General features: G+C 38.0%; 3 protein-coding genes across 3 annotated transcripts in view; 2 read left to right on the top strand and 1 right to left on the bottom strand.

The window, feature by feature from the left end:
- LOC134817563 ((E3-independent) E2 ubiquitin-conjugating enzyme UBE2O-like) overlaps nucleotides 1-15,920 on the bottom strand; it is a 74,926-nt gene that overhangs the window by 48,310 nt on the left and 10,696 nt on the right. Inside the window, exons 2-11 of the mRNA XM_063826751.1 lie at nucleotides 12,669-12,749; nucleotides 12,301-12,396; nucleotides 11,741-11,934; nucleotides 10,937-11,233; nucleotides 10,686-10,795; nucleotides 8,801-8,888; nucleotides 8,481-8,604; nucleotides 8,209-8,309; nucleotides 7,870-8,011; nucleotides 7,151-7,219 (exon numbers count right to left, since the gene is read on the bottom strand). Of these exons, the coding sequence (XP_063682821.1) occupies nucleotides 7,151-7,219; nucleotides 7,870-8,011; nucleotides 8,209-8,309; nucleotides 8,481-8,604; nucleotides 8,801-8,888; nucleotides 10,686-10,795; nucleotides 10,937-11,233; nucleotides 11,741-11,934; nucleotides 12,301-12,396; nucleotides 12,669-12,747 (1,300 nt within the window). The 5' untranslated portion in view covers nucleotides 12,748-12,749. The remainder of the gene's footprint in view (nucleotides 1-7,150; nucleotides 7,220-7,869; nucleotides 8,012-8,208; nucleotides 8,310-8,480; nucleotides 8,605-8,800; nucleotides 8,889-10,685; nucleotides 10,796-10,936; nucleotides 11,234-11,740; nucleotides 11,935-12,300; nucleotides 12,397-12,668; nucleotides 12,750-15,920) is intronic.
- Nucleotides 7,682-15,920, top strand: part of LOC134817564 (probable serine/threonine-protein kinase kinX) — a 53,011-nt gene continuing 44,772 nt past the window's right edge. The window contains exon 1 of the mRNA XM_063826752.1: nucleotides 7,682-7,726. The gene's annotated coding sequence lies outside the window, so the exon portion shown is untranslated. The remainder of the gene's footprint in view (nucleotides 7,727-15,920) is intronic.
- On the top strand, nucleotides 9,546-10,462 carry LOC134817568 (uncharacterized). Its single transcript, XM_063826761.1, has 2 exons — nucleotides 9,546-10,031; nucleotides 10,191-10,462. The coding sequence occupies exons 1-2, from the start codon at nucleotides 9,669-9,671 to the stop codon at nucleotides 10,332-10,334; spliced, it is 507 nt and encodes a 168-aa protein (XP_063682831.1). The 5' UTR covers nucleotides 9,546-9,668; the 3' UTR covers nucleotides 10,335-10,462.

Genomic DNA, 15,920 nt, shown 5'->3' on the forward strand with positions numbered 1-15,920 from the left:
TTTGTAAAAATGATCTGTTATCTGTTGGTTTCTGGTATAATGATGTCGCTATACCGAAAGTCCCATTCTCTGACTGCCTTATTTTAACTAAAACATCCAGGAAGCTAAGTTCCCTGCCTATTTCCTCAGTGAATTCTATCCCGTATGCTGCAGCTTTACTATTGAGTAGTTTGACAAAATCGTAGAACTCTTCTTCTGTCCCTGACCATATACCAAAAATATCGTCGATGTAACGTTTCCAGAGTTTAACAAATAAGTCCCAGTTGTCGATGTTCTCTTTTAGGAAAATCTTCAAAAATTTCAGAAATGTATCTGCTAAAGGTCCTGAGATCGAACCGCCTGTTGGAACACCTTTGATGGCTCTGAAAAACTCTCATCTGTATTCTAGTGTCGAGTTCTGTAGACAAAAGTTGATACTTGTCATCATGCCTGATTTGATGTTTGGGGCGAGCGTTGTATCTTCTTCTAGTGCTGCATTAACCGACTGTCGGACGATATCCTGCCTCATACTAGGATATAGAGCTTTCACGTCCATCGTGAATAAAAGGTCCCTTTCATCTAAAACAAGGTCTTTGATTTGACGTAGAAAATCACTGGTGTCTTTTATATATTCATCGTTTGAGTAGTTCCGTGAAACCTGTCCGAAGTGATGGGCTATGTATTTCTCCAGCCTCATTGTGGGGGACTGTGTTAGAGCGTGTACCAATCTTGAGGGAGGGATATTTTTGTCTCTGATTTGTTCCGCTTCTAGTTTGTGAATTTTGAATAGAGGGTAAGGAATACCAGTTGTTGTCTTAAAACATGTTTTCCTAAGTTTTCCACCCCGTTCCGTGTATCCAGTGATGGTTTCTAAAATTTTGCTGTTAAAAGAGCCTCCGCTGATTAATCTCTCAATCATGGACCTCTGCTGTTGAAGTATTTGGTCGTTAGGGTCTGTAACTAGTTTGTTGTAACTATCTGATTTACTGAGTTCTGAACTGATAGCCGTGTCCACATCTCTAGGATTCATAACTAACACACTACCCCCTTTATCTGCTTTCGTGAAAATAAGTTTCCCCAGTCTAACCATACTCTTGCACCAATTCTGTCCTCTGATTTCAACTGTAGTGAGATTGGATGGTGGTGTACTGAGTTCGAGTTGGTCCACAAATTGTTTCAGCTCAGTTTTCAACTCTTCAATCCCTGGTTCTAAATTCTGGGACCATCCTGTTCGTTTGATGTAAAGTGATCTAGGGAAGTCTTCTTGCTGATTGGTATGGTAATCGTCACATTCCTCCCTGTTTTTGTTGTGATGGGCCCTCCATGCTATGTTTCTAACAAATTCCCTGACATCATAATTAAGTCTGTCTCTGTCTGGTTTTCTTGGTGTGACGAACCCCGTACCCTTGGCAAGGTAGAGTTTTGCCTCTGTTGGTAGAGGTATATCCGAGAAATTAAGTACCATATTTGACTCGTCAATTGTCCTGAGTCTTTCTGAAAGCCGTTCCTTCTTAGCTGACTGCCTTCGTTGTTTATAAGCTTTCCTGGATCTCTGTTTATAGGCTTGCTGTCCCTTGGAACGTTCTGCTCTCTTGATTATGGTAGGATGTTGTGGAGAGGACGGTACTTTGCCATGATGAGTTAATTTGTTTGAGTGTTTATATGACAGTTTTGATCTGATATGTGATTGTGTTCTGTCCATACTTCGTCTTAGTTGTAGCATCTGTTGATCTGATAAGGTATCTGCAGCTTGTGTAAGCATCTGGTTTTCAATGCCACGTAACTTTGAGATGTCCCTTGATGCCTCCATTATACCAAGATCAATAGCACTCTTCCTTGTTTTTGATAATATGTCCTTCATCTGTAGTTCTAAATCAGGGTAATGAAATGATTTCCCAATTCTCGGCTGTACTGAGGATAGAACGTCGAGGGACTCATTATCAACACAAGTGTTCAGAAGATTAAGTTGGCATGAGCGATTCGTAAGTTTAATGTAGTATTCTTATTGAGTATGGTTTCCCAATGATGAAAAGATGGCATACCGTATTCTGATAAAAGATTATTGTAATCCGCTTGGTGTATCTGTATTGGTCGGGTAGACCGAAAAGTCCTTCCCCTCAAAGTTCGTGTTGATTGGGTAGAACAATTTGTTAGAGCTTTCGCTGACGTTGAGGTGGAAAAAACAAGCCAATATCGAGTTTTGTAGCCACAATTGCCCCGGAATAAAACAGTAAAGGATCACAAGATAGTTAAGTGTCATCAAACAAATGATACGACGTATTCCAGGGTGATCTGCTGAAGACTCAACTAGTTTCGGCCTTTGAGGGCCATCCACAGGAGTGTCACCTAGCAGAAGTCAATAATTTAATAAACTGATATCAGAAGAATATGTCATATTAGTAAACATACGGTTAATTAATCTGAAAATCCATTGTAAAGTTACAAACTCATGGGGCAGAAAAAGAAACAAAGAGTAAACTCGGTGTACAAAAGTGAGAGCTAGGAAGCGGAAAATATAGCCGTACACCCAGTGATAGAACGTGAGGTGTGACCTGAACCAAAGATAACATTAATTGCCACTGACCTTGCTCCTATTTAAACCAATTATCCTGGCTTTAAATCTCTCGATAAACATATCCTCAAACATGTTCAGCAAGAACCATATGCTCAGACGAGAACGCATTTGATAAAGCAGCTAAAGACATAATTTCGGACCTGAAGAAAAGTGGCTATGATGAGCAGGAACTTAAGATTGTCCTAGAAAAGGTGAATTTGGTAGATAGGAATGAACGTCTGAAACCTAAGAAAACGGATGTAGAGAAAAAGGAGGAAACCTCTACTAATTTGATACTATCTGCCCAATACTGCAAAGAACTAAAAGACCTCAGAATGTTCCTAGAATCTAAGAAACAGACCATCGAACACATAATTGGTGAGAACGTATCCATCACTATCGCAAATAGAAGAGGCAGTAACATAAGTGACCAACTCTTCAAACGAAGAAAATTCGCCACTACACCAGCAGAATACGTGGAACAGTCTAGAAGAGACAACAACACCTCATCACAAGCATGTAAAAGACCAAGATGCCTGACTTGCAAACTCACGGAAAACAACGCTGATGGGAAATTTATTGTTAACAATCAGATATGTGAACTAGATATGAGTTTAAATTGTAGTGATGGGAATGTTATATACGTAGCTCAATGTAAGTTATGTTCAAGCGGCTTCTATTTTGGCCAGACATGGCTACCCCTCAATATACGCATGAATAACCACAGAGCAGCTTTCAAACCAGAACATTATAATAAGTCATCATTAGCTCTGCACATTCACGATGTGCATTATGAAATGTTAGATGATAAACTTTCTAGTTTTAACTTTGGGATTATCCGTAAATGCAATAGAGATGACCTGAACATGTTTGAGGATATGTTTATCGAGAGATTTAAAGCCAGGATAATTGGTTTAAATAGGAGCAAGGTCAGTGGCAATTAATGTTATCTTTGGTTCAGGTCACACCTCACGTTCTATCACTGGGTGTACGGCTATATTTTCCGCTTCCTAGCTCTCACTTTTGTACACCGAGTTTACTCTTTGTTTCTTTTTCTGCCCCATGAGTTTGTAACTTTACAATGGATTTTCAGATTAATTAACCGTATGTTTACTAATATGACATATTCTTCTGATATCAGTTTATTAAATTTTTGACTTCTGCTAGGTGACACTCCTGTGGATGGCCCTCAAAGGCCGAAACTAGTTGAGTCTTCAGCAGATCACCCTGGAATACGTCGTATCATTTGTTTGATGACACTTAACTATCTTGTGATCCTTTACTGTTTTATTCCGGGGCAATTGTGGCTACAAAACTCGATATTGGCTTGTTTTTTCCACCTCAACGTCAGCGAAAGCTCTAACAGATATATATACAGTATATAGAAAGGGCAGTTGCGACTAAATAGGAAGATTAGAGCAGTCGGGCTACCATGACTTTTACAAAGTCGTACATGATCTTGGCCACATAATATCCAGACTAACTGTGTCCTTCATCAAGCGCATGCTAACCAAACAAGTCTGCTAGTATCTCTGTAATAATTTAGATAATATGTCCGATCTGTGGTCTGTGATCGAACGTGCTAATTGATTGAGAAATATTTAATTACAAAGTAAGGGTGTTCTAACGCGCACGTGCAAATATTATTGGAGTCGCATTATCATGATAAAGAATTTGTATGTTTTAGTATTTAAGTTGTTGCCATTTAATATGTTATATCGGTCTTCGTTGTAGACATATGATCAGATCTTTAGGATGGTTATTGTTAACTACTTCAGATTTGTGTAAATTTAGATAGTAATAATAATATCAAAAGAAATCCTGAACACGTGCACAAATTATCGGCGCAGCATTATGATCGGTTTTTTTGTTTTTAAGTCAGGGAGGATAAAAAGCGAAGTACACTGAATCAAATAGAACTTATTTTTACTTTTTAGCGAGCTCAGCAATTGGAACAGGGGCTAATGAATACCTTAAGTTTGAGACGAGAAACTATTGGAAATTACAGGGCATCAATCATCACTTAATTTACAGCAAGGTTCTTAAGTTCTCATTGTTTCACTGTAGAAGTATGATGACGCACATTCATTCGGTACTATCCACAGGACATTTTTATCATCTAGAACACGTATGTCGTATTTCATATCACATTATCCATACCCCTAACTACGTTACTGCTCCTTCATAAACTACATTACAGCTGTGCCTCTAATTCTGGACAAATAATTTCCACTCCTTCTCATCAGTGGTACTTGATACTCGGTGCTTTGAACCACGCAAAGAAAATTCCACATTTACAATAGTTAGTTACCTTCCGCAATTCCTCTTGTGTTGTCCCCCTATTCTATAGTTAATAACATTAGCAACCTTGTAAGTTCCAGACTCCAGTGAAACACACTTGGATGGGTTTCAACAAAAGGAGTTTTTAAGTTTATGTTAATGTCGTCCAATACCCCCTGAGACCCACCTGTCACCAGGTTAGCTACTACTGTATATTATTATCAACCTGGCCTTCAGAGAAGAGAACTGTGTTAAACCGTCATGCCTTTCAGTCTAATTCGATAATAATTCATCTGAGCTATTGTTTTATGTAGTGAGAACACTGGAATGCGACTAATGTTCTCCTCGAAAGAGCAGGGGATACTATTTTCATATTAATCTGCCGACCCCACAAAGCTGTTCTTCTCTGTATTCAGAGTAATCAGCACTCAGTGGGGGATTTGTACTTTTCATTTAGAGACGAAAATTCATTTTATTCGTTAGTTAAAACGTAGCGTCTCTTTTAATGCAGCATTAGTTTAAATGCAATGCATGCTATGATATATATTCATTAAGGTATATCGTTCATCGTTTCCTGAACCAACTTGTTTGAACACCTTCTTATCTTGTGCCAAAATCCAAACAGCGTATGGTTTATTATATAGTTGGATGATTTTATAACGATTATTTGAACGATTTACCAAGCTCTCCTCCCAGCACAGCCAGTGAATGTAACCCCGCACAAGATGGAATTTGATCGTTCCCAAGCGATCCTCTACACGTTCCTCTCCGTAACATACAGCTTGATCGGAATACCAGCCAACTCCATCTCCCTCGCATTCTTCGTAACAGTCGACAAATCAGACAACATCAGCAGGTACATCTTCATCCTCCTCAACTCCACAGATCTGTTCATCTCCTTATGTTTCATCTTCCTGGGGGTGTCCTACGTTTCTCTGTTAAGTGGAGGAGACTTTATAGACTCTACTGGGTACTGTTCAGTGATGCTGGCTGTCGTGCCCACTGCTCAGCAGTTCTCTATCCTGATAACAGCTGTTCTCTGTCTGGTCCGGACTATATCAGTTGTGAAACCCATCTATAAGATCCGGAGGAAAGTTACATTTAGTTGTATCTTCATCCTCTTTGTTCTGTTAGTGGTCCGAGTGGTAACTCTGTTCAGAGATCAGACTCTCAAAGTTTCCTACCGTAGAGAGGTGCTCCGCTGTGGCTGGAAAGACGTTCAGACTGGAGACCTAGCGGACTTCTCCTCGGTCAGTGTTGCTATAATATCCCTCATATTAACTCCCTCAGTCCTCGGGTGTATCCTGACAATCGCGTGGCTCAACAAACCTTCACAAGACTTCCCCATGTCAAAAACAAAACGTCACGCCACAGTCACGGTCATCATCCTAACAATAATCTGTCTGATGTCGTCGTCAACCCTGGTGGTGGAGCGGATAGTCAGGATCAGGGGTGGAACTGTATCTCCGTGGGTGGAGAACATTGCTCTTCTGTTCGCTTACTCTTTTACCTGTGTCGCTAATCCCGCGGTTTACTTTATCAGACTGAGCAGGCTGCAGAAGTTTGTCAAGGATTTGTTTTATTTTGGAATCTTGAAGACTCAACATCACTGTATTGATGTGTCCGCGTCGTATGGAAAACATGATGTTCCTTCCTTTGGTGGAAGGTTGATCACGTGTCTTTTACAAGAAATCCTGGGCACGAGTCGTTCAACCTGGAGGATCAAACCTTTGCTGTTGAGATTTTGACCGGGTCTGCCCTGTCAGCTCTTTAGATTATGTATAATTTTGTTTTGAAATTAATTTCACAAGCGTGTGAATGTTATGTTACTTATCGAGTATTCTGCAGAACGTGCATACTTTGTTTCACATTTATTCACAACAATGTTTTAAATTGTTCAAGGGGGCTATATTTATGAGTCGCATTTGAACTTGATTTCTCTTGGAGAATTTCTCTTTAGACTCTTAACTTGCGAACAAATTGAAGCAGCAGACTTTAGGCTTTTAAATTATAATAGCATTATTATTTTAAACTTGACGTAAACTGCTTTGGCGAGACATTTAACTTGTTGAATTATAAATTGGTCAAATACTCACCTTGGAATTCTATGATAACATAAATACATCAAAATGAATAGATTTATCCAAAATAAAATGGGTGTCATATCATTCATGAATGTGTTCGTATGAATACGGACACACTACGTACAGTATTTCCTTTTGTATTTCCTATTGTATACAGTATTTCTTATTGAAATTACAAAATGTTCTTCCTCTACTTTACCAAAAAGATAGCATGAAATAACAAATCTAACCAAAAAAACTAAATAAAACTCACAAGAGTTGTTGATGTCAGGATCCTCCTCTTCCTCCTCGGCCTCACTCTCATCCTCTGAATCAGTGTCTCCTGGAAAAGTAAGTAGCTGATAATTTTAATTCAGATTAAGCCAGTTAAGTATCATACAGTTAAGTATCATACAGTTAAGTATCATACAGTTAAGTATCATACAGTTAAGTATCATACAGTTAAGTATCATACAGTTAAGTATCATACAGTTAAGTATCATACAGTTAAGTATCATACAGTTAAGTATCATACAGTTAAGTATCATACACGTAAGTCGTAATGTCAACATGATTATCCCCTGGAAAGTGCCTTAAGATTAAAAGATGTCGCTTCTTCTGATTTGATTTCTGACAGCGTGTTAACCCTGGCTAACCCTGTCTATTTAACGTCAAATAACATGACGTACAGAGGTTGTTAATACAAAATATCGGGTCTGCAGAGTGTAGAAGGGCGATGGTATTTATATGAAAATTGAGCGTAATTTTGAGCTTATTCAGCCCAACCGTTTCAACCATTAATATTATATTTTAAACTAATTACAACACTACAAATCTATTACATTTATTGAGTATTGTATAATGGGACGGAAGTGCGGTAACCAGGTCTAGCCAGTCCACACCCTGGCTTCATAATATGAAGGACTTGTTTTAATTCTTAACGAAAAGCTAGAATAATTACGATAGAGAACAGGTGTCACATCAGCTATTTACCTGAGACATCGCCCACTCTAGCAAGTTTATCAAATATGCCAGACTGTTTGCTGTTCTCATCCTGTGTCTCCTCTGTCTCAGTTGAGAGACTATCAGGTCCTGTCTCCTCACAACCTGTCTCTAACTCCAGCTGCTTCTCCACCTTAATTTGAATATATTTGTTTAGTTTTGCCTTGAACTATGATGTTTAATGTTTTTGAACAAGGACAGCTCCTAATTATAATATTAATTCTCATGGTGAGATTATCTCACCTTGATAATTAATATTAATATGTTTTCGAACAAGGACAAGTACAGCCCACAATTATGATATTAATTATCAACGCTATATTATCTCACCTTGGCAACCTCCGCGCTGGTCTTCTCGTCTATTCTTGTTTCGTACATGAGGTTTGAGGAACTCTCCAGAGAAGAGGGCGAGTTCTTCTCCTCTGACACATCTGTAGAAATGGAGCGTGATTATAATATTGCATAATAACTCAATACTCACATAATCCAATTTATTTCTACACTTTCACTGGTTAAAATGATGATAATTACCACGGAGTAAGGAGTATCTTTAAAATCTACCTTTTAAATCTAAAACTGATTCCTATGTTCGCAGTACTTACTGTTGTCTGATAGTTTCACGGGTGGTTCTTGTTGCATGCACTGGTGTATAGGAGTCTCCTTAATCCCCGTTACTACCAGGTCTGGTAACCTCCCTCCAGTACTTTCTAGCTCCTTAAGTAGCGCCTGAACGTCATGGTTACTGAGTTACTCATATTGTGGATATTTCGTTATTATATGTATCAGGGGCCCTCTTATGTTGTCATAATAACGCTAGCATACGCTGGACAAATATTTCCCGAACGAATTTATAACAAAACCCCACGACTCTGGAAGTTTGAGTATCCAAGATATTGTCCCCTGGTCTACAGTGTAAACTGACCTGAATGTTGTACTTGGGAGGAATCTTCAGAAGAGCCGGTAATCCTATTGTTAGGAACCTCTGTTGGTACCTCTCAAATACACGTATCCTGGGGTTACGATGTGTTACACTGTGTGTTACATTGTGTGTTACATTTTGTTACGCTGTCTGTTACACCGTGTGTTACACCGTGTGTTACACTGTGCGTTAAATTTTTTTACATCGTGTGTTACATTTTATTTCGCTATGAACTAACAATTTATTGTGTATGTTACATGGTAATTGGTGCACCTACAATAGATCACTTTGAAAGGGTGTTTTCAAACCCGTGCTGATGCTCAGACGCTGGAGGATTTAGAAGTTTCAACCAATTATTTTTTCTATTAGAAAACTTAACTTTTTTCACTCTCAAACTTCAAAGTTAAATAGTTCCTTCGAAAAGCAAATATTAAGAAACTTGTTTAATGTTTAACAATATGGAGAATTATAACAAAGTTAAGAATTTTAACAATGCGCATAAATTATCAAAGTTTTTGTTCGTCGTTGCATTGTTTGTGGCTCAGTTAAAATGATAAATATCTGAGTAATATACTGGCTGAGAGAGTGGGGGTCAACTGTAGCTTTGTCTTTACTTTATAAAGTCTAAACATAACAATGATGCGACTAAGGTTAAACGAGACGTAAACAAGTTAAATAGACAAAAGTTCCGGCCAGTCCTAGCTTGTTTTGTCAACATGTAGTTGAAGTTATTTTTCCCCCTTTTTATTCAGCTCTTATATTTACTCCTCTTATATCCACGTCTCAATATCTTGACCGGGTGCTGGTTTCATTATATATAAGGCAGTCTAATTATTCGGTAAAATTTATTCGGTAGACTTTATTTGTTAGGATGAAGTTTTTGTGTGTCGCTCTGTTTGTACTCCTGGCTTGTGGGGCCATGGGGGCCAAGTCCAAAAGTCCTAAACAACAATTTGTCAAAGCCCACAAAACTAAACGTAAGCTGCACGGTACTAGAAAGTTGGGATGGGATGCTGATATAGCAACGGTCGCTCAGAAATGGTGCGACTACCTCCGGGACAACAACTTGCTCGAGCACAGTCAAGGGAGTGGGTATGGAGAGAACTTGTACAAGTCCTGGGGTACCAGTTCTGACGGAGCTGCAACAAGAGCGGTGGATAGTTGGTACAATGAGATCTCGGACTACGATTACGCTAAACCAGGATTCTCCATGACAACAGGCCACTTCACACAGGTTTGATGGGTTTCTTTAAGTTAAAAGATAAGGAATTCCGTTAAAAAGCATTCTGTTACGTAATGATTGAAACGTAAAAAACATAAAATCATAAAAGGATGAATGACTATTTCACACTATGCAAACTGACACGCTCTAATGTTTATTGTTTATACTCAGGTTGTCTGGGAGAGCTCCAAAAAGGTGGGATGCGGTATCTCAACAAAAGACTCTGAAACCTGGGTCTGTTGCAACTACGAACCTCCTGGTAACTACGGAGGACAGTACGCGAATAACGTTCTTCCACTTAAGACAGTGGCCTAAAACCTTTGGAGTCTGGAGTACCGAGCATAAAATATTACTTAGGAGGGAAAGAGGACTTTAGGAATGAGCTTACTGTACTCATTTAATATGAATAATGTAATTTTCTTCGATTACTTTTATTAGTCAAATTCTCTTGCGTGCGTGAATCAAATCTCCGTTTGTTAAATTTCATTTTAAAATCATTTCCTCGATAAATGTGAACCATGGTTAAAACTTATTAATATCAAATAAATTATACACTTAAAATTTAAGTAAACAAGATTGCATCTTCGTAAACAACTTTAGATATTGAGACTTTCGGGGCTAGATTCGTTTTGAAAAATCTGAAAAAAACGAGATAATAAAACTAACTTGCTGAGCATGTGTTCTCCAGTAATGAGTGAAGGAGGAGGGTCAGGCTGTTTCTTAGTGTTCATGAAACCATGCATTATCCACTCAACTTCTATCCCTGTCAGTATTGCCTGGAAAGGATATTTTACTACATTCTCAATATATTCTTCAAACTGAATGATTAAGGGATGGATAGTGTTAAATTTGTGAATTCTTATTATATCACAAATCCGATATATTACCAAATGGAACCATGAAAAAAAAACAATTACCTCCAGGACGACTCCCTTGACTTTCTGTTTCAGAGTTTTGAACACGGGCATAGTCCCAGACAACAAAGTGGCACGCTTGAACCACCTTGCCTTGCCCTCCAGCTTCTGACCCACGTACCATGTACCACTGTAGTAGGGTGATATCTCGCTAAATTTGCTGTCCTCCATGTGGCGCGCAGTGTCAAACTTCATGAGAACACGTGCACCACTCTTCAGACCAACTACCAGGGTCTGTTGGAGCTGGAGGATGTAGCCCAGCCAGGATCCGTACACTACATTCGGCTCGTGGTAGTGCAGCTGAAGAAGGTTTGTGTAACCGGGGAAATAAAAGAAGTTGCTTCAAATAAGCATGTATTAACTTATCTTCTTAAAATCAAATAAGTATATTATGCTATTATATATAACTAGAAAGCCCGTTGTAACAGGGACGAAGCTAGTAGTATTCATTGAAATACAGTTTTAATCGCATCAGAAAATATCCATCCCAACCGAAGATACAGCCGATTTAAATATAAAACACTTTAAACACAACGTAATTACCACAAAACCGATCAAAATGACGTTAAAACAATCTTTGCACGTGCATGTGTGCATTAAAACACCGTTGCTATGGAACCTTTTGGTTGTTACCTAAATTCCTATTTTTCATCTAATTTGCACGTGGGCGGTCGTACATACAGACAGACAACAAAAACAATTCTTTGAATTATAGTAGAGATATGCTTGATTGATTCTCAAACGAGGAAAGTTCGCGATATCCGAGATTAAAAACCGCTCTAAAGAAAAAAAAACCAGGGGACATACATTCCAAGGAGTGAGTATATTTCCAGGAACATTGGACACTTTAACATTAGTGCCGACCAGCTTGACGGAGCAGTTAGCAGTAATGTCGAGCAGAACACCACTTCTGAAGTCACCTGACCGCTCTACTCCCATACCTGGGTCTAAGACCCGTGATTTCAGGGCTAGATCTTTCTGGAATAGTATCTCTTCTTCACCTGGGTATGAAAAAATGTCAATTTGACTTGCGTTTAGTAAATGATCTGTCATACTGACTGAAAAGTTACAAAACTCATGGTAATGTTCTCGAGTTTTAAAAAAAGACGGCAAAGAATAGGGCCTGTCGTGATATCATAGATCGCTTAGGTTCCACCAGGATCTGGTAGTCCTCATAATTCTGCGGCCTCTATGTATCTCGCACAACTCTTGAAGAATCTTGTGAATTTGGCATGTGAAAATGTGCAGCCTTCCGGAAATTGATTGGGTCAACGAGGTGTCGTACGTCACCTCAAGATCGGGCAAAGAATGATGCTAAAAAAGTGGAGTCAAAACATCGATAAAAAACTAGTAAAAATTACGCTTACCACTGGGGTACCAGGACACCATGGCAGCTTCTTTAGGCAACCCCTCGTCATCAGTATCCTCGTCAGAGTCAGAGTCTGGCATTTCTATTATCACACCTGGAGATATTGATTATTTAACACGTAATATCTAACAAATAATATCTAACAGATAATATCGAACTAAACTACCAGAATTAAAGTTGTATTTCACTGTCTATGAAATAGTAGTTTAATAAGTAGAAACGCATTTTATTTGGTAATGTCCTTGCTAAGCTAACTTAGCAGTATGAAGTTATGACCGATATCATACATGTAATAGTAAATCAACTTAATCTGAGTCGAAAAAACATGCAATAACCGAAATTACCCTTGTTAAAAAGAACATTTACCAAGATTGTTTTCCTTAGATGAGACGACATCGCTGAGATAAAGTACATTGTCTGACTTTGTCTTGACACTGTTGGACATGCCTTGATAACAGATGGAATGTTAAGATATTACTTGTTAGTTCTTACACCAACAAATCGAATGATAATTGAAAACACATTCAATTGAAATACGATTTAACCAGATCATGGCAATGAAATGTTACACAAAATAAAGTGGCCACGCAATTCAGAAAATCTGATAAGAAACACTGATAAGGTCATTTTTGTGATAAAACAGTCGAATACATTTCTTTGATATGATAACATCATTATTTTCCTTATTAAATAGGGATTTTAATATAACACGCCAGTTTCTGGACAGTTAAACTTGCAGTGAGACAAGGATCAGAGGATTTTGCTTTCGGGAACATATTATTATATTTATTGAAATATAATAACTATTGATTATGATATTTAATAAAGTTCTCCTCCAAAACTGGAAGAAGTTGTTCATCTTTAGTCTTTATACCCCATTCAAAGTTATACTTTACTGCCTCTGTCAGTATATATTTAATAAAGGAAACAATAGATTCGATTTGGTTCCGTTGGTCAAATCTGAAATCAGGCACAAAATATGATTCATCTTTCATTGAATTTACTGTAATAGCTACTGTCTATCTGATGATTTCTTAACTTGATTAACTTAGTAAATCAATTTGTAGTTTTCGCTATGATAACAAATATTTATTTCTCATCATTGTAATTTGATTTACTTTTCATTCACACATAATTCCTATTTCCTACATTTAACAAATTTGATAAACTCCAGATTCTCCAACAGCTGGAATTAAATTTGTTCAATAGCATGATAGAGAACTCCAATTTCCAAAACACCAAAGGAACTGAACCATTCACTATTAACGCAAATTGAGAAATTGTAATGCAGACCGTAGTCCCCAATGGTTACTGGTCATTGGTTAAGTGGTCGCTTGAAGGAGCTCGTTTTCAGAAGCACACTGGATGATTTTAACCCCATCCTTAATTATAAAAGCAATAAGACTAAGGGGTCAAAGTGACACGTACAGTTTGTATGTTGGTTGATACACCTTGAAAGGCAAGAATGAATAATGACACTAATTCTTAGTTTTAGATGAATCACATACATTGTTTGGATATTCCAGGCAAACCTTGATATGTATTATGGAATATCAATAAAGTACAAAGATTTCAAATAATTTTGGTAGCCATAGACCATTTCCGCTACTGACCTTTTAGCCTCCCAGATATGAATACACTATGAGTTTCCTGACACTCATAATAACACTTTTCCTGATTTATCAGCAACAAAAGGGGGACCACCAATCCATGTAGCTTATACACCTTACAGCAAGTAGACCAAAGTGGGCTCTTGTTGGTGAAAGGTGCATCAACTACCCCATACATGGTGCAGATTTATCTCCCTGAATTGAGCAGGAGGTTAACTTCCTTTTTCTTGCAATAAGACTTCCCTACCTTTTCCTCACCTGGCTGATTTTTGGACAACAGTTTGCCATAATTCAGTGAATATCTCAGCCCACAGGGGTGAAGTTCATCGTTTTGAGAAAAGAAAATGTTTTTTAATTTAATAAATCAGATAAAGCTTCAATCTAATTACATCTTCAACTTTGTATTATATTAGCAATCAAGTTTCTGCTGCCGCCCATGCTATTAAATAATTATCAGATTTATGAAGTTATGATCTTAGTTTCGAATATCAGACTCAGCAGAACTATCTGTGCGTGTACCATCTCCTCTATCCAAGGAAACCACACTTGATTTAACTTGCTTTTTATTACGTAAGTATGAGTAAAAAGACTTACTATTCTGCTTCAAATTAGATGTAATCTTCTTTTCATAGTTAACTTTATCTTTAACTTCAGCCACTTCAAAAATATATTACTTGCTATTAGCATAACTAAAATTGATATCAGATGGATTTCCATCAAACTCAACCCATACTTTGTCCTTATTCTTCCTCATTCTCTTAAGTGAAGTTGTACTCCATGGCAACTTGACAGGCCTGTTGTCGAGATAAACAGAAGCAGCTGGAACAGCAGCGGCAACAGCCTCCAGTTTACCATGTAGTTCAGTCCACATTTCTTGAACATCATAATTTGTAGAACTATAATCCCAGTCAATGTTATTCATACTAAACTTCAATAATTCATCAGACGAAATCTTACCCCAAATAGGTTTTACAGTTTTCTCTATAGGACTCAGTATTTGGCGAAACAACCAGTTCGACAAGTATCCCAACGTGATCACTCTTACCAAGCGGTGAAACAATCTTACAACCGTTGACAAGAGCATCATTTGTATACAAGACCTGATCAAGGAGGCTCTCCTGGAGAGTATCTTTCACAAGCCGTCTTCTGGTTGTTTCGTTGGTAAAGTACAAAGTTAAACCACTGTCATTAAAAATATCCATATATTTTTGTTGAATTATTAAAGACTGATTCTTACTGGAAATACTATTATTAACAACTAGTGTAACCCGGCCTTCAGCCGGGATTGCACTGCCGCAGTTAAAAAGGGTATGAGTAATTACCCGCTGATTCAAAACCCAGTTAGGTGAGCAATTCTATTCGGAGTACCCTCACGTATCCAATAGTATCTTAAACTATCTTTCTCGTGGATAATTAAGTCATTATTAGGCACCACATTCCATGATCAAAATTGATAGTCAGTGTTCGGACCTTATGATCATTGATCATAAGGTCCGAACACTGACTATTACACCTCATCACTCCTGTCTTAAACCACTTTCCATTTTTATTTAAATCGTTTTAGAAATTAACCCTTGTTAACTCCTCACCACACCTGCCTATTATATTTGAAAACACGCAAAACATTGTCATATTATGAAAGTATGAACTCTCTCTGCAGTCTAAACAGACCCTGCGAACAGTGCCCCCTCCCCTAATAAGATTATAGTATAAAAGGACAGCGAATCTTACCCTGCTAATCTTACCCGGCTATGGTTATTACTTATACAGCTACATATTGAATATGCAGAGAGAGCAAGCCCCCGTAACTCTTACCGTTTTCCTGATTATGCTGCTCAAGCCATTTTATGTCACATAAGTGGTACAAAACCATCAAATAAACCACTTACCACCGGCCGATTTAAAAAAAATTTCTTATTAACTGCTTCAGAGTTTTGTTGGCACTATACCGAAAAAAACCAGTCCGTAACTCTTACCTACCGTTTTTTTAATATCACCGCTCGGAAAT

Source organism: Bolinopsis microptera, chromosome 6, assembly GCF_026151205.1.
Source record: "Bolinopsis microptera isolate Bmic1 chromosome 6, MBARI_Bmic_1.0, whole genome shotgun sequence".
NCBI classification, from domain to species: domain Eukaryota; kingdom Metazoa; phylum Ctenophora; class Tentaculata; order Lobata; family Bolinopsidae; genus Bolinopsis; species Bolinopsis microptera.